This window comes from Betta splendens, chromosome 15, assembly GCF_900634795.4.
Source record: "Betta splendens chromosome 15, fBetSpl5.4, whole genome shotgun sequence".
Classification (NCBI taxonomy): Eukaryota; Metazoa; Chordata; class Actinopteri; order Anabantiformes; family Osphronemidae; genus Betta; species Betta splendens.
Window position 1 is genome coordinate 9,863,279 of NC_040895.2, and position 17,905 is coordinate 9,881,183.

Sequence of the window (17,905 nt, forward strand, 5' to 3'; positions counted from 1 at the left end):
TCCACTTTTGACTTTACTGTGCAAAAATAATTTGGTCAAATGGAACAGTGATGTTTATGCTGCTATGTTCTACCACAGGGTGAGTTAGGAGATTAATATCTGGCGATCATCAATATTAGTGACATGCAGAGACAGGACAGGGTGAAGCTCTTGGGTCTGTGCCGACAGGTTATTCCTATATTACTTCATTTATTAGGACATAGCTGAAGGAATACTTCACTGTACTGCAGATTCTTTGTACTTTCACTCTTTGACCTTGAGACATAATCGGTCGACTCTTGTCCTTAAGGGTATGTGCACAGGGTGCCGTTTCTGTCGCGTGGACGCTTCACAGCCTGCACATCATTTTGGAAACGGGTGAATTGTCTGAGGAATGTGAGCTCCAGCGACTGAGAAGGTGCAGAAATAAGCTTTCAGCTAATCCATGCCAAACATATCAGACATCTGTCACTTGCAGCGGGGCCAGCTCTCCGCTTCGCGAGCTCATTTGGCAGCGGAAACTAAAGATTTTGGAGACAATCTTTAGATTATGCCGCTATACATCGCTCTCCATACAGTGCTTTCAGGGTGTGTGCACACAGTTGTCCCAGCCAGAGCACAGTATCAGGGCTTCCCGTGGTTTAAATGTCACAGAGATGCTCATTTCGAGGAGGACTATTAACTTACACCGAATAACAGCGAAGACCACTGGGAGATACTGCTTCTCACCTGAACAACGAGTTGCCACTGTGATGACCTACTGTAAACATTAGGATCAAGCGCCATGGATCAACACAAGCGAAAAAGAAGGCGCTAATATTGTCCATTTATTTGCACACACTTGAATGGTGTTTTGTATTTCTGTGACAATCCTTCTGCTCGCGCTCCAACAACAGATGGCGAGAGGGAATCACTCCCGGGTCAGAGGCACACGGCGAACGGGGCGCGGCGAGAGCTTCACCTCGCCCGCGATGTGGTGAGAGAGAGAGAGAGAGAGAGAGAGAGAGAGAGAGAGAGAGAGAGAGAGAGAGAGAGAGAGAGAGAGAGAGAGAGAGAGAGAGAGGGCGCTTCTCGCAACAGCTCAATTTGAAGAACAAAACCCCGGCTTAATGAGAGCGCTTGTAATCTTGGCGGCGCTTGACACGCTTGTGCAAGCGCAGCCATTGTTGCTTCCTAAATGATCTCTAATTATAAGGAATAGATGCTGCGCGATAATAGCGCCATAAAGGTGGCTCTATGCGGCTGCAAATTCAGTCTTAATGGTGAAAGTGCGGTAGAAAGGAAGCGCAAATAACAATATGTGCCGTGAAGCCGCTTATTGATATTATGTGTTGCCCGCTCCCTGTTGAAGATCTCAGAGCAAGCACAGACAGAGGGCTGGTAAGTCAGCTTTAAAAGCACCTGGGAGCGAAGCTAGAGTAACACGTTGATAGAAAGCCACTCACAGGGATTATGCAATGTTGTGTTGACAGTCATCAGGCAGCGACGGGTTAAGGAGGCCCCCGTAGACCGCCTCCTCTCTGTGCATTAAGCCAACCCCATTAAGCGAGTTCAATTAGTTCGATTGAGCAAACTGTACTTCTTTAAATGGCGACATAGAAAGATCATCTTGCTTAAATCGGGAGCTTTGACGGCGGCGGGACTCGGCGCGGCCGGGAGACGTGTAACAGAAAAGCTTTGGCACCCTCTGCTGTTAAAGTGATTTCTAGATGGCAGCTATTTACCCAGAGCTGCCGGAGTGATGCGGGCAGAGCGGAGCGGAGCAGAGGGGCAGCCTGAAAGAGAGGAGGATGAAACCCAATAGGTCCACTGTGAAATACCACAAGTGTCACGCTACTACTGCAACGGCTCTTTTTAAAGGGGGCGTCCCTCATTGTGAGCCGGTGACACTTGACCCGTTTGAAGATTCAGCTCCTATTCATCACAAATTCTAAGGGTTCCATTCTTGTTGACGCTTGCTTTCCGTCCCAGGCTAATTGTTGCCGCTGATGCTTTGCTGCCCGTCTCCTGCTCCCAGGAGAACCGCGCTGGTTCGTCCGGCGCTCTGGTTCTCCACAGCGAACCACGGCGAGCATTAATCGGTGGATCCTCCGCGCTGCACCCGCTGCGAGTCCGCGCGCCGCCTCGGTGCCGCAACCCCATCATCGCTCCCATCTGAAATCTCCTCTGACGGGGCCAGCAGCTCTGAGCTCCTGGTTATCATTTATCATCCCAGCAGATTGGCTGGCGGGCCGCGCGGCAGACTGATGGGTCATCCTCATGCTGGGGACCTGGCTGGAGCAGAGCCGCGGCACGGCGCGTCGTCTGCATGGATGGAGAGCTGAGAAATGGAGCGGAGGGTTTGTCATTAAAGAGAGGGGAGGGACCCCTTTAATTCATCCTGCTTATCATGCAGCGTAAGTGCTTCAGACAGCTCCAATATCATATTAGCACACCTGCACAGGCCCCAGGAGGAAACAATGGAACGTCTTAGTGGTGTTCCTCAGCAGCTCCCTCAGAGATGTACACCAGAGATTACCCCATTAATGCATCCCACTACTCACTGGGGAGGGCGGAGAAGCTCCCCTCCAGTGCATGCGCATGTACCACAGGTGGCCTCCCGTCCACACAGGGAGCTTTTATCAGCGAGGCTGTTTGTTGGCTTGGCTGACACGTGGACGCTTGGAGCCTCTTCACAAGCCATTAGATCGCTGTTTACATTGCAAATGCAACGTGTTGCAATATTCAGCCAATTTCATCCGGCTTAAAACCACACTCTTCATCTTCCCTCCGGTTCATTTACGGCGACGGCCCTGGTTTGATAAAAGGATGAAGTTGACAGGTCATTGTTAAGTTATAATCTGCCCAGATTTCCTGTTTTCCCTAAGATCACACGGACGGTTGTCTTCAAAAGGTCTGACGGCACTTATCGATAATGTTTCACCGCCATGGTGAACCTACACTTCCTGTAGCCTCTACACATTAATGAGCCTAATTTACCCGAGAAGGAAATGACCCCCACCCCACTCCCCTCCGTCGTCACCATGGATACCGACTCTTGTTCGGTGTTAATGGGGCAGACATGGACAGTTTTTCTTTGATGACAAATTGAAGTATTGGCTGGCTTTCATCTACTTTAGGAAAAAAGATGATCAAGACACGAGCCGACATTCGTTTTAAAGTGGATTTTTACTTTAATGGAAATTACTTTTGCGTGTTCACTTGCCTGCATCCAGCGGCTCAGCTGTCCCCCGTTACTTATCTCCTTATCTCCTGCTAGCGGTTGCAGGTGAGTGAATTGGGCTTAATATTATTACAGGGCTAATGAACTGGGCTAGTGAACAAATAATACTCTGAACAGGCCTAGGCTTCTATAAACACAACATGGAGTAGGCCAAGTCATTTTAATACATACTAAATATAATTCATCTGCTAAAACTCAATCACCCACTCCATTCAACTGGGTGTAAGGGATCTGAAATGCTGGCTGGGACATTTTCCCAGACGTTGTGCGGCGTGATTTAAATAGATTTTTCTGGTTGTGATGACAGAGGCACACTTTACCATGACCATTCATGCTGCTGAAAACAGCTCTGTGGGCAGATGTGATCAGCAGAGGCAGTGTCTCCCTCCAGCCCAGATTGACAAGCCAGACCAGACTCAGGAGATGGATATCACAAGGGACAGCTGCAACTGCAGGAAACCAGTGGTGCAGGCAGTTTTCAGCCAGCCTCGTTACAGCGGACAGGTTGATCCGGGCAATTGCTGCTTAGATGAGGTTTACTCCAAAGCATTAATTGCGTAATGCGCTATGGGGCGACAATTATGACAGTTGCCTGGTGTAAAATCTGATTATTGGGTTTATTTTTATCCAAGTAAAGCAGCTACACATGAAAGCGATGCTATAAGCAGCGTGTTGGGGCAGGAAGGCTATAAACCCCTTTATATATGATTTCAAGCAGGAGACATTAGTCAGATGTGAAACTGTGAAATAACAAACGGGCAATTTATTCAAACTGTGTACACTACGGTTGCAATCACAATTAGTGTAATGAAGGAAGCATCTTGTCTGCAATTTGCTCATTCACCTCTCATCTTGTACCAGCGCGTTGTTCAGAGTATCAGATCAGTTATGGCCTCAGCACGGCCTGCCTGCCTCTCAGCCTTCTCCCATGTGTCTCACTCACCACGGCAAGAGCATAATCTATGAGCATTAATCTTTATTATTCAGCAAAGCCATTACAGGATTCCAATCACTGACCATATATTCAAGGTCATGGAAAAAAAATAAAAAGGGAGAAATAAATAAATAAAATAAAGAAAAACATTTCACACTGATTGATAAATCAAAGTGGATGTCCCAAATCCAAATGTAAGTGGCACACTCAGAACTGATTGAGGTGTCCTTATTTTGCTTAGTAACACTGAACCATACTGAATGCATATTTGATAACGGGCTAAAGTGGTTTGAAAGATGCTTTTTTTGCTCACCTGACACTGACTTTGAACTGTAATGTACATAGATATCGTAGGTGAATGAAAAACTGCTTTGAGAATGCAAAGAGTCAGAGAGACGTTGGGAGACAATGGGTTTACACTGTAACTGTAAGTTCTGGTACTACATGAAGATACATACAGTATAGTATATATTCTGAGCTCTGTTAATGACATGTGTCTGACCACGTCACTACGACTCCATGCTGTCTGTTCATTTCACACCCAGACATGTCTGCAGCTGCCGAACCATGAAAACTCCTTTTTGTCACTTTACAAGTTTGGTTTTAGAAAAAAATGCCTATTTCTATGAAATATGTTATGTTCACATTGAACTGTATCTGCTTGACAGGTCCACATAAGAAAATACAGTACAGTATGTGGAGCTGGAATGCAGAGCTGGAGTTTAGTGTCTACGAAGTAATGTGTGTGATTTACTGAAAGATTCATTAACTCATTAGTTAAGTGTCCTAATCACATAATCACCCTGTAAAAGTAGAATTAAGTGCAGTATTAATGCTGAAAACTGAAAGAAAGGTTGTTTGGTTCATGGTGCTTTAAACTCTTACAACTTGTCAGCGTCAGTTTCTTATCCAGGTAAATCAAATTTGCACTATACTGTACTATGTACTAAGCATATATACCAGTATATACTATATACACGGATATATACTATATATATGTGTAGTAAATTAGTCACAGTTGAGGCAGTTCTGTCGACAGCAAATTTTCAAATGCTGGAAAAGTTTCTTATCAGTTCATTTGAGTGATTATGACAGAATTAAATTTCCCATTGTCTGCAGAGAAGAAGGCTAATTATTTTATCACAGGTGTTTTAATTAGCTGTATCTCAGCTGTCCAAGGAGCTACAAAGGCTTCAATAGGCAGAGCAAGTAGCGTATGTGAGGCCTTTCACAGGAACGGCCGTGCTTCATGCACAGGAACGGTGTTTGCGTGACATTCAGCACAGCTTCAGGGAGCAGCGCTGTTACTGTGGAGTCTGTCTCGCGGCTACGCCGGTTCATCGCGTGACTGCTTGGAGTTTAAAACACTCCCCGGGATCACTATTCTGCATTCACAGTATGTGGATGTGATGAAGGGCTTGCGCAGACCTAATGGGATCATTAACACGCTCAACAATGCCGTGTTCAGATCAGGTTGCGTAATGCCAGCGATGTAAAGTTAATCATTTTACAGCCGTGTAGCAGATGTGAGGGGTTAAATCCGAAGGTGACGCAGATTTATTAGCAGCAGCGTGTTAAGGCTGATGACAAAATTATGGGGTTAACTCGTGTTATTAATGACTAAGCAGCTCTTTTCCAGGCATCTTCAGATTGCCAGTTTTTTTCCACTCCCACCCCCTCAATTGCCCACTGCAAGGTAAAATAAATTACAGACAGGAAAATGAAGACGTGGTCAGTGATTTGGCAGAATGATAGTTTGTTATTGTGTGCATTCAGAACTGATAATTGCCAAGGTGACCTATGAGCTCCTTGATTAAGGACTGGCTGTCCTGGCTGATGGGGGCCATCTCCACGGGCCTTTGTCAGCATCATTGTGCTGCCTTTGTACTTAGTGAATCACACTGATACATCATCAGTCATCTATATTTTCCTTCCTATAAAAAAAATGAAACGTCTTAAATTGCGTGTTTGGATTTTAACGCTATGAATCACGAGATCTACATAATTGGCATATACACGACTGCACCAATTGAGTCCTCACCCACCCACCCAAATAAATAATTTAAAAAATGATACAGCGCGATTAGTGTGGGTTACACACTGTCGTTGTGCACAATGTTAAAGATGAAGCCTCCAAGTCAGTAACGCTTGTCAAGCCACAGCGCGGGGGTTAGTGGCTCATGGAATATTTACAGTACACAGCCAGGGAGGAGGGCTTGTGTGAGTCTGAGGCCTGGTGGATGGGACCACATTTAAAGAAAACGCATAAAAGCCCCGAGGATTCATGCAGTGCAGCATTGTCTCTTGCAAAAGGGGAGCGGGAGAGGGGAGAGGGAGAAACACTGCTAGGGAAAAGATCCATTGATTTAAAATTCTGCTTTATACCAAGGCATGGAAAAGGAAAATAGGAGAGTGAGTGGAATGTAAACAGAGCAGTGTGCACCAGAATGACACACTTTAGGTTACACATGCAGAACAGGCCCTACTGTATCTTGTCTTAATCATATCCGGTATAATTATACATTCTGATTAAAAAGAACTACATGTTGTAGTTTAGTGCAGCCAAGAACTGGTTCATATGCATAAAGTAGGACTTTTTCATGTATTAATCCTCCCAACAACCATCCAAATTATGGCCAGTCCTCCGCTTATGCATTCAAAATCAAAGGGAATTCATATACTGTGCTTTTATAGCGAGTCATATGGTAAACAGGTGTCTGTGACTGGGAGATTCCATCCAGACTGGTGGATGTCAGCAGCATTAGTTTAAAGGCAGACATTTGAAGAGTAAACTCCTCGGAGCAGACAGCAGACTGGTGTATTTAACATCAAACGGACCAACGCTGCCGACAGAAACCATGGGGATTATACATTACAGGTGATGCTTGATTGTGTCTTTTTTTTTAACAAACCCCAAAGTGGAGCCCCGCTTTCCTCCAGCCATCCCACAATAAGCAGCAAAGCCTGCAAATGTGATTTGTGTGTATGTTGGTGCAGGTCATGGGATGAACCATATAACCTAGTTTTCACACAAATGGTGCAGGCCGCGTATTCACAGATTTTTTTTTTTTTTTGAAAGGCTGAGATTTGTGAGTATTTCCATCCGAGCAGCTTGCTGCTTCCAGAAACATGTCAAACCGCTGAAGCAAGACACCATCAGATTCCCTGTGATTGGAAGCGCCATTCCTAAGCTTTAGAGGCTTTGCTAATTCAAATAGTGAACACTGTGTGGACTGTATGGGTGACTGCTTGCTCAGCTGTGTACTTAAAGTTATTTTACAATGATTAATTAAAGACAGCATCCACGCTGCTGGAGCACCCAGATTCATTTTAAGCCTCATCATCTTTACTCTACATGCTCAGTTGTTGGCAGACTGTTATCAATAAACACAATGTTTGTGACTGGCAACTAATAATCTGACAACACAACACGGTTCGAGCTTGTCCCAAACCCCCACAAACCAAACAGCCGAGCCGATCTCAAATAAAGCTCTGCGCGAGTAAGTACCGCGTGTTTACTTTCCCCTCCTCAGCAGCTCATCTTTCATTTTCACAGCTATATGCGCTATGTCATACTCAGATATTTTAGTCGAGGTTCATAAATGCTGCTTCTCCTGCCTGATGGAAGCAGCGGCGAGGGTTAAAGGCAACGCAGCCGCCGCTTTTAAGAGATGAGATCGCGTCACCCTATAAAGCATCTTTACACTTTCTATTGCATTTGGATTTCCGTGATGATTCCGAAGCCGCCGTGGGGTCGGCAGCACAGTTAGACTGTAAACAACATATAAGGCAGACCTTGGCCCGGTGTCTCTGAGCAGAGCCGCTTCAAGACTTTGCGCACTTCCTGTGGAGGGTTTCAGCTCGCGCCGTGCCAGCACGCTGTACATACAGCTCATTAAGCAGGAAAGGTTCATCTAAGTTAACATGTTAAGTGTGGTTGACTTTAAAGGAGGAAAAGCAAATGACAGCACTTGAAATATACGCTATTCAAAGCTATAACATAAAGATGTCAGCTGCTGAATATTACACAATAAAATTTTGATGCAAGTGGACGTCTGAAAACATGATTTATTGATGAATGATAAGTTTATCTATTTACAGTATGCAAGTTATCTACTTGTGAGTTTTCCTCTGGTGCTTCCTCTGAGACTCAGACACACAAGCCTTTCCCTCAATGTGACAATAATGCAACTTTGTTTACTGTTATTTACACCACTGTTGATGCTTGTTTGGGAAAATGAAAGGAGAAAAAAAGACATTTTGAATTCATGTCCTCAGCGCTGCTTTTAGGATGAGCAGCAGTTTCTTTATATTAAAATTCAAATGGTGCCGCTAACAAAAACAGATGTGGTTAATAATGCATTCTTATTGACTGTGAGGGTGATGTGTGCACAGGAGTCAGAAATCTCATATCCCACACATGGGAAGTCATTATGATCAATTGGATGTTAAGTCTCTGCAGTCCATCTTTAAGGACAATCAATTATGCTTCTTTTTGACGGGCATCGATTGTCTCGTGTAGTTAACACGCATTTCCCTTTGCACCTACTTGAAGTGTTTATTATTGCCATGGAAGAAGTGCAATAACTGCCCCCAGTACTTAACCTCATCCAGGCTATAGCGCCGTTTTTAATTAAATATGAAGAAAAATGGGAAAACAGCCCTTGAAGCGACGCGGGGAAAGTGCCCACACTTTAATTTGTTAATAGAATGGTACATCATTAGTGTAATGATTGCATCGAACCATAAGACACAAGCCTGTATACACTGATGGTGACATCCAATAGACGTGACTCATGAAGGTCATGTAAGTGTGAATCTATAATGCGGTATCTGGACTGTTAGTGAATCCTAGGGTATTTACCACTTCCTTATTTAATCATGTGGCTTAAAATATGATAACATTGAGGAGATTATTGTTATTTTAACTGCGAGACAAGGAGACCTTTCACAGTGGTTCACGGTATTTAATTAATAGGAGTCAGCCATACTGTACAGTACCAACTGCTCTGTGAGGTCGTAGTCAGTGCAGCGCTTCAAGCTAAATACTAAAATAAGCACTGTAATTCGCTCACAATGACAATGCAGCAGATTGTCCGGCGTGCTAAAATGAAAAAAAATCACTCTAAACACATGGTGGAATGGAAACGTCATTAGTTTAGTGGGTCATTATCAAACTGTGGCCTAAACAAAACTTTACCCCATGAAATGTGAAAAACCAGTGGTTCACAGTGATTACAGCTCATGCTGAGAACATGGATTTCATGAGAAACCTCATTTGTCCATCGGCGCTGGAGAAGTCATCGTAGGATTGTTTAAAAATAAAAGTCTAAAGGGAATCATTTCTGTATCTGAAAATTTAATGAGAGGAGCCTGTCGTTATTTACAATAGTCCATGCACGCAGTAGTTACACTGATGTCAATAAAGCAATCTGTACCGTAGCAAGGAAACACAGACTTACAGCATCACAATTAGCTGAGGACAAAACTAACAGTCCCATTGTACAGTGACCAGAAAACGCGCCCAGAAAACGCCCATTAAAGCAATTTACAGTACTGCAGAAGCCCGGTAATGACAAATCGCGTAACAAACTATCTTGCCCCGGCGCAGGAGGACAGAGGGGGGAATTCTGCACTTCAAGAAAAGCTCCTTTCTGATGTGTTCATTTGGGATTTAGCAAAAAGTCATCCAGCTGAGATTCCTACAGTGAGGATCCCATTATCACTGCGCTCCCACAATGTAACATATGGACTACGCAGAGTGGGCTGAAAGTCTGAATACACTTCACTGGTGTCTGGAGAACAGAGCCCATGTGTGTGTGTGTGTGTGTGTGTGTGTGTGTGTGTGCTGAGCATAAAGAAAAGCCATCATTATTCCATGATGGTGGCAGTTCATATATTCTTAAAGCAGTCGCACTATAACAATTCATAACGGTGGCTTTTGCTATTGATAAACCGATGCTTATCACATGGTCAACAGGCTGATGTTTATCGCATGAGAGTCGCTGATGTGCATGAGCGCTGTAAAACAGCCATTATATCAAAGCGGCGCGCGGCGCGGCACACGTAAACAGCAGCAGGTGATAATAGAGCGATCCTTTACGCGAGGCCATGAATAATTCAAAATCCACGTGCTCAAACGGAATCTTCATTTGACGGAACAAAGTGACGGATCGCGCTCCGGCTACTGGAGGAGAAATGTCACCCGGGCTTGAATATCGGAGCGGGGGACGTGTTTGTGGTAAACACAGAGTGTTTCACGGGGCGCTGGCGAACGTGGATCCCGTGACGCGGCCGTTTGAGGTCGCACCCGCTCCAACGTGGGAACAACTCCGCTGTCTGTCCAGCTGCAGCACCGAGCGGGAGGATGCTCAGATTCCTCACGCTCGTCAATAAACACCTACAGTCTTTTACAGGAGACGGACAGAAGAAATGGATCTATTTGTGTCCGGTTGTTTTTATGCAGCGTGGAACCACGTTTCTTCCTGTTTGCTGAAGGTCCACATATGCAGGTGGGGCATTGGGCCTGTGGGGGGGCCTGGGGGGGGGGGGGGGGGGGGGGGGGGGGGGGGCTGACGCCGGTATCCTGACGCTGGGCAGTCGGCCTTCCTTGGCGTCGGTGCACAGATACTGCCCCTTTTTTGTCTCTCCACTGGTGACGAAGGCTTTGCATGAAATCCTTCCACTCTCGGCTCGCTCGCTAAAGGTTCCCCGAACGCCAAAGTCTTCATTATGGCCGTGGAAAGTGGGCTGGCTTGAGGTCACCCCTAATGTACCGCCGGCTGCCGGAACAAGACTGGAATTAGAAAAGCTGCCGGAGAAGCAGAGCAACAGCAACAGCAACAGCAACAGCAACAGCGTGGAATGACTCCAATCTCCTTCATAAGTTGGGCAACAGATTAACAATGTTGTAAACACTGCATGGTACAGAGTGTTGGGGACATAAACCAGTTCTTTCAGATTCTCACACCAGTGCGGCAGATACGGCCTGTGTAGTTCTCGAGCCTTCTTTGAAAAGGCTGCCTTCACAAACACTTCACACTGCAACTTCCTGGAAATAAATAAACAAATGGGCTCTTCATGCAGCATCTGCTCAGATGGAACACATTCAGTCGAGGCCTGGAAGAGATGGCCAGGCTAATGCGAGTTAACTGTGCACAGAGACGTGATTGGAGCAGGAGACCCAAACCCTTACGAAAGGAGGGAAGCCATATAAAAACCCCATAATGCCTCAATCTGCACCGCTCCACCTAGAGTCAACCTTTCATGAATGCGCCACCAATCAAAAATATGCAAATGAACCGAGCTGCAGCATGTGCGAAGGTCATGCACATTCATTTCTCATTCATTAACTTTTTTTTTTTATTGCATGTGACAATCGCAGGGTTATTACTATTAATCTTGTGCTTTAATTGCACCTGATGAAAAAGAGCATGGGGGGAACCAATCCCTCCATCTTCGGTGGAGGGGGGGGGGGGTCGACGTGACAAGCAGGCGGCGCAGATGGATGTGTACCTCCCCGCTTCCGTGTCCATTATGGTCCCATTCTTCCCATGAATTCAGCCCATAGGAAATGAAGGCTATTGCAAAGCCATTGATGGGCGCATTGTCAGTGGCCAACTGCAGCCTACACTGGGTATAATTGACTGTTGATTGTTGAATGAGAGCCTCCGTGAATGACAGGGGGGGGGGGTCACTGATGCTGAAGCTGCCTTTAAGAGTTGGGATCAGCCTGGTAGCGTCGCTCTTACCTTGAATAAACTGCAGGCTACACGCATAAGCATTCCACCGAGAGCACAGATGTCTGAAAAGACGGCGAAGGAGCGGGAGAGAGAGAGGAAAAAAACAAACAGCCGGGTTGAGATACACCTGTAAGGTGCGCAGCCACTCGGAGCAACTTTCCGAAGAGAGCGCAAGTTGCCCCCATAAGCATTTGTTCTCGGTGCCGCGTGCGGGCGGCGAACAGAGGGGCGCGCGGGGCGGCGCGGCGCGGCGCGGCGCGGCGCGGGGCGGCGCGCACCGCCGCGCGGCGAGGAAATCAAAATAACAGCGGCTGTCATCCATCAGGAGAGACGCGGACGCCGCCAAACGCGCCAGCCGGCGTTCGGGTCCCACTGCTGGAGCGCGCATGTTCTATTCATGATGATGTTATTCTCAGGCACTCCCCCAGTTCCCCTCAAAAAAAAAAAAAAAACACACAGCAAAATAAATGAAATTAAATAAAAAGTCCGTCAATATTCCAGCTTTGGAGAACGCTGCGGCGGCAAACGGCGACGTCGTCTGAGCGCAACTGCGAGGGTCCGGTTCATGGGGGAAACCCTTTTGACTCAAATTAAAGGCAGGCTGCGCGAGGGGAAAAAATAGAAAAAAAAAATAAAAAAAAGCAAAATGGGAGGAGGAGGGCAGGGAAGAAAGTGGTGGTGGTGGTGGTGGTGGTGCCAGACGCAGCGGCAGTAAGAAGCGTACGTACGTGCTTCATCTTAGCGGCTGAGTGTGTGACGTGATATTGCAGCCCGCTCCTGGAGCTCCGCAAGCACCGAGCAAAGCGCGTCTATCGCTCTGTTGTAACTCACCAGCTCCCAACATCTCACGTCCACCCACTACGGATCTTTTCTCTCCCCGGTGTTTTTTTTTTTTTCTCCATCCAGCGGTGGGGGTTTCGCGCGACTTACTGGAGAAAATATATCAGTGGGAAATAGAGACGTGGAGTCTGGCGAATTCATTTATGGTAATACTGTAAGAAACGGTCTCTTATTCTCACCACTCCAAGAATCTCTCTCTGCCTCTCGCTGTCTTTTCGCTTTCTCTCTCTCCCCCTCTCTCTCTCTCTCTTTCTCGGTGGCCGTCGTGTGTTGTTACGCTCCGTTTTGATGGGAAAAACCCAGAAAAAGAAGAAGACAGGGGGATGTGAGCGGGCAGACCGGAGTGTAACGCATTTTATTTTCATCCATTGAACCATCTTGTTGCGCCGGACTTCTATTGTCGGGAATGGGGAGTATTGATTCAACGGAGGGCTGCAGAATTTATTTATAAAGGATGTGGTCAAGTATGTTGGGAAAATAGCCATAGCTCCGCAGTGTAAGGTAAGATTCTTGTTCTCATTATCATCACTATTCTTATCATTGATGTTACGTGAAGCGGCTGAAAAGCTCCCGTTCGCATGTCATCCGTCAGTTAAAGTTTAGCCTCCCCCTGTTAAATATTTGTCCCGTCTATTCATCACGACGGCTCCGGCGCTTTCGTGCGCTCACATTAGTCCGGGGCGCTTAACAGATCGCTTTAAAGAGCTGATCTCTCTCTTCAGAGGCAAAAATCACTTTAAAGTGCCGAGCGTCGAACTGACACCGCATGAGATGCGGTCCGCGTCTCTATATTGAGATTTCCTCTCGAGACGAAGCCCCGGCAATAAAATCAGCGTCTCCCGACGTCAAATTTCTCGTCTCCAGAATACTGATTTGGCGAAGCCTCGGTCGGAGGACGTTGAACCATATGGATTTATTGCGACTAAAATCTGATTTCTCTCACTATAGCTTCCACCAAACCTTATGTAACGCATTTACCCTAATGTAGGGTGGCGAAAGGGCTTTTGTCCTTCAATGGGGAGCAGTCGGAGACATAAGTGCAGATGTATCTATTCTCTGGACTCCGATATCCATAGCCTACTTGGAATTTCAACGCCTACACACACATGCACACACACACATACACACGGTTTGAGGCACGCACACGCGCACGCTCTGCTGTGACACCGCTCACAGCTGCATTGCCTGTAGGATTAAAGCAATCAGGACATCGCATTGCATTCTCCCTCTCTCTCTCTTCCTCTCTCTCTTTCTTTCTATCTCCCTCTTCCTCCCTCTCGCACAAACATACTTAGGCGCGCTCACGCATGCAAGCTCAGGCGCGCGCGCGCGCACACACACACACACACACACACACACACACACACACACACACACACACACGCACGCACGCACGCACGCACACGCACGCGCGCGCTCTTTATCAAATTGCATTGTCAAAAATGTCAAGTTCAGTATTTTGGAGACATGCGGGTTGGAGCGAGAGCGCGCAGGAGGGGAGAAGCCACAGTGACCAAGCAGCCACAGATTTATTTCCAGCCCGCACATTTGTCTTCCTCACACTGTCCAACTGCTTTGAGAGGAAACAGAATAAATCACGGAGAAAACAGCTTGATTAGAACAGATCCTGGTTACTGCGTAAAACGAGCGGCCGCGTGCCACAGCGTGCGACGACCGCGCCGACTTCGCATCCCCGCTCTCACGGTGTGCGTTGCGATGTCAGATATTGGAGACAGCTGTATTTGGATATCTACAGGGATCGTGCCATGGCAAATACGACCCAATTAATAATAGCTAAATGACTCATATCATTGCGCCCACCACCCCCAACGAGATAAATAAATAAATTAATAGCGGCTGAAGCAACCACAAGATGGCAATGTTTGAACAAAGTATAGTAATGAAGGGGCAGGATGGAGACGCAAAAGACGTGTTGCGGGGTTAATGTGTCTTTTCTCCCATTTTCATCGCGGGGGTTCATTGGGATTGTGTAAATGACATCAGTCAGACTTGATAGACATGACCTGTCATGTCAGCGTGCTCTGTTTTCACAAAGCATTGTGTAATTCTCTCCATCTCTCCCTGCAGGCCAAATGACATAGGATGAAGGCTGTTCGAAACCTGTTGATTTATATATTTTCCACCTATCTTCTGGTTATGTTTGGATTAACTGGTGCCCAAGATTATTGGTGTTCCACTCTGGTCAAAGGGGTAATTTATGGATCATATTCGGTGACTGAAATGTTTCCTAAGAACTATACAAACTGTACATGGACGCTGGAAAACCCAGACCCTACCAAATACAGCATCTACCTGAAGCTATACAAGCGAGACTTGAGCTGCTCTGAATATTCTTTGCTTGCTTATCAGTTTGACCATTACTCACACGAAAAGATCAATGAATTGCTGAAAGTCAATGAGTCTATAGTGTACCTGTGCGATTCGAAGAATATTTATGTATTTTTGCTGTATGACAAGAATTTCGTCCAACTACGGAGAGTTTTCCCTTATGATTATAACGGATTGACGCCCCAGAAGCTGGATGAGGAGGAGAAGTCTATCGTGGAGTTTTTGGTGTTGAATAAGGCGAGCCCTAGCCAGTTCGGGTGTCAAGTGCTTTGCACGTGGCTGGAAAACTGCCTGAAGTTAGAAAAAGGGACAGTGGAGACGTGTGGGATCGTGTACACGAAATGCACATGTCCTCAGCATTTAGGCGATGGGGAGTCAGAGAGCGTGCTCATGCTCAACAATGTGGTTTTACCTCTGAACCCACAAACGGAAGGTTGCCTGTCCCCTCAACTGCAAGCTGGGCAGATCTGCAACCTGAGTGCGGAAGTGAAGCGGCCTCCTAAGGAAGGTGAGTATCCTGCCATCTTCCTCCTTTAATATGACGTAGATGTAGAGTTAATGGACGACAGTATGGATAAATAACCCAGAGTCATGTCAGAGAAATGTGCACGTCAGTCACTCCCTTCTCTGCCCTTACTGCATGTTTGAAGTATGATGGCCCATGAAACAAAGAGCACACATAGATATATAGTCCACTGTTGACACAGAAATATGTCAACTGCAAGAACAAACCCGCCAGACGACGTGAACGTGGCAAAGACCACACCGGCACAAAGCAAAGCACCCGAAGGGGGTCTGTCATTCGGCTGGATCCACTTCAAAATCACTGCTATGAATTTAAAATGGCTGTTTTTCCACACGTTAGACCCAGAGTTAAAATGGTTGCAAACTCAATTGTACGCTTTGTTTATACATTTCTATCAGCGTCGTCCACATAAAGACCAACAGTGGGCCATGTGGACACGTACAGTATCCATTTATTGGCAGTAATGTCATTGTGGACTATTTGGGATTATGGATGCAACAGCATCAGACTGGAGCACATTGCTCACGCCATGCAACATTTTAAACTCCAGGGTAAGATTTAAAAGTGTATCAACTTATAATTAATCAAACTGAGATAAGAATAATTTAATAAAAAAAAAAAACTATGTCCAAAGCTGTTCTATTATACTGAGATGCTACTTGTCCAGTGTTGCCATAGAGCAATGCAACGTGTTTTCACTCTATGTTGGAAATGAGCGATAATTAACCTATAGTCAAGAGCTTCCGCGACAAACTGGCGTTGTTGGTTGACTTGCTTGAGGCTACAATTTGCACATACCCATAAACAGATATAGAGAACACCCAGACTTGCCTTGTGCACATTCACAGGTGACAACTGAGTGGACGCTTAGCAGTAAATGGTTATGATAAGTTCATAGTAATTGTTGTTCATTAGCGTCAGCCGACAGGAAGAGGCCCGCTTTGCAGTTGACGCGTCTGCGTGGCTCTTTGAATTGCAGAGGGAGCCCTCCCCGACACGTAGCTGCTTGCATTCTAACAGATAGCGGAGGCAAAAAAACCCAGAGGAATATGCCACATTCTTCAGAGGTGAGGCATAAAAGGAGGGGCATTCATCACGGCACAGTGAACCCAAAATAATGAGTCAACCTTTAGATTTCCTTTTTGTTTTTTTTTCTGTTGGGGGGTGATGATAGCAGCAACGTTATGGAACCATCTCCCTTGTGGCGCCCACCGACATAACAGTTGCCATAATAGCACCCTGGAGAACAGGTGGCAGTTTTGTAATCAGGGAGAACGGGTGAACGTGGATTCAAATGCTTCTGTGATGCCGGGCTTCTGCCCCTCAAGGCCCTTTGACGCCTTCGTGAGAGCTTCTCGTCCTCGACTGATTGAGAGACTAGCCTGCGTCAGGTTGGATGTGATGAACTCACTTGGAGCATCGCTCACCTACACTTTCACTGGAGCCCTTGGGCAGTAATGCATGGAGTCTGTGATGCAAATTACCATCATAACTCCCGCTGCAGTCAAACAGCATGTGCAGAAGCAACACAAAGCATGACTCAGCTGTGTGGTTTTGCCAGATAATTTCATCATTTAATGAATCTGTTCGACATTACTAGGAAGCATTATGTTTATTTTCACAGAGAATTCCCTGCTCCGATTAAAAAAAAAAAAAAAAAAAAAGAAAAACATTTGACATTTTTCTATCAGCATGTTAATAACAGCTTAAGAGCACAGCTTATTTTTTTTTTCTCGCAGAAGATTTTCACAAGCTTCTATTTATAGGGTCAGTTGATGGGAGGTTTGAATAAATCCGTTTTCATCTGGATAACGGGGAGATCACCAGTGGGTTTAAAAGAGCACTGTGTCTCCCGTGGCATCATGGTGATGGAGTGGGTGTTTCTGATGAGGAATAAAGCATTACAAACAGTTGACAAGGGCTCTATTTGATAAAATTGCGTGTCTTTGATCTTCTCAGTTCCTGGTAGAGGACGGCTTCAGAGCGCATCAAAAGAGAAGCGTGGCTGGAGGTTGTGTACTCCAGCCACGCCGCACAAATGCCCCGCCGGTGTCTCACAGAGACGCGGCATCACAGCATTTGAAAGGTTAGGGCTCTTAACTGTTTGAGGTGATTATGCAGACAAAGGACGCCGCGCGTTGCTTCACATCGTGACATTTTGAACACCGCAAAGATCCGACGAAATCCTAAACCAGATGCACTAGTTGCGTGACTCACTTGTGCAGTTTTATTTTTATCCCCCGCGTTATGAATACCAGCAGCAAAGGGAGGCAGCGCAGGGGTGTGTGTGGGATTTCCTCCCACGTTCCACA

At 46.1% G+C, this 17,905-nt stretch overlaps 2 protein-coding genes across 21 annotated transcripts in view; one reads left to right on the plus strand and one right to left on the minus strand.

Moving 5' to 3' along the window:
* eys (eyes shut homolog) overlaps positions 1-17,905 on the minus strand; it is a 183,533-nt gene that overhangs the window by 126,214 nt on the left and 39,414 nt on the right. The window lies entirely within an intron of this gene.
* adgrb3 (adhesion G protein-coupled receptor B3) overlaps positions 12,166-17,905 on the plus strand; it is an 89,354-nt gene continuing 83,614 nt past the window's right edge. For 5 of the 15 annotated variants that reach the window (XM_029175229.3, XM_029175232.3, XM_029175230.3 and 2 more), the window contains exons 1-2: positions 12,168-13,219; positions 14,807-15,575. In XM_029175229.3, the coding sequence (XP_029031062.1) occupies positions 14,822-15,575 (754 nt within the window). In that variant the 5' untranslated portion in view covers positions 12,168-13,219; positions 14,807-14,821. Of the gene's footprint in view, positions 13,220-14,806; positions 15,576-17,905 lie in introns of all 15 variants that reach the window. The other 10 variants (XM_029175226.3, XM_029175231.3, XM_029175227.3 and 7 more) reach the window with 5 other exon arrangements.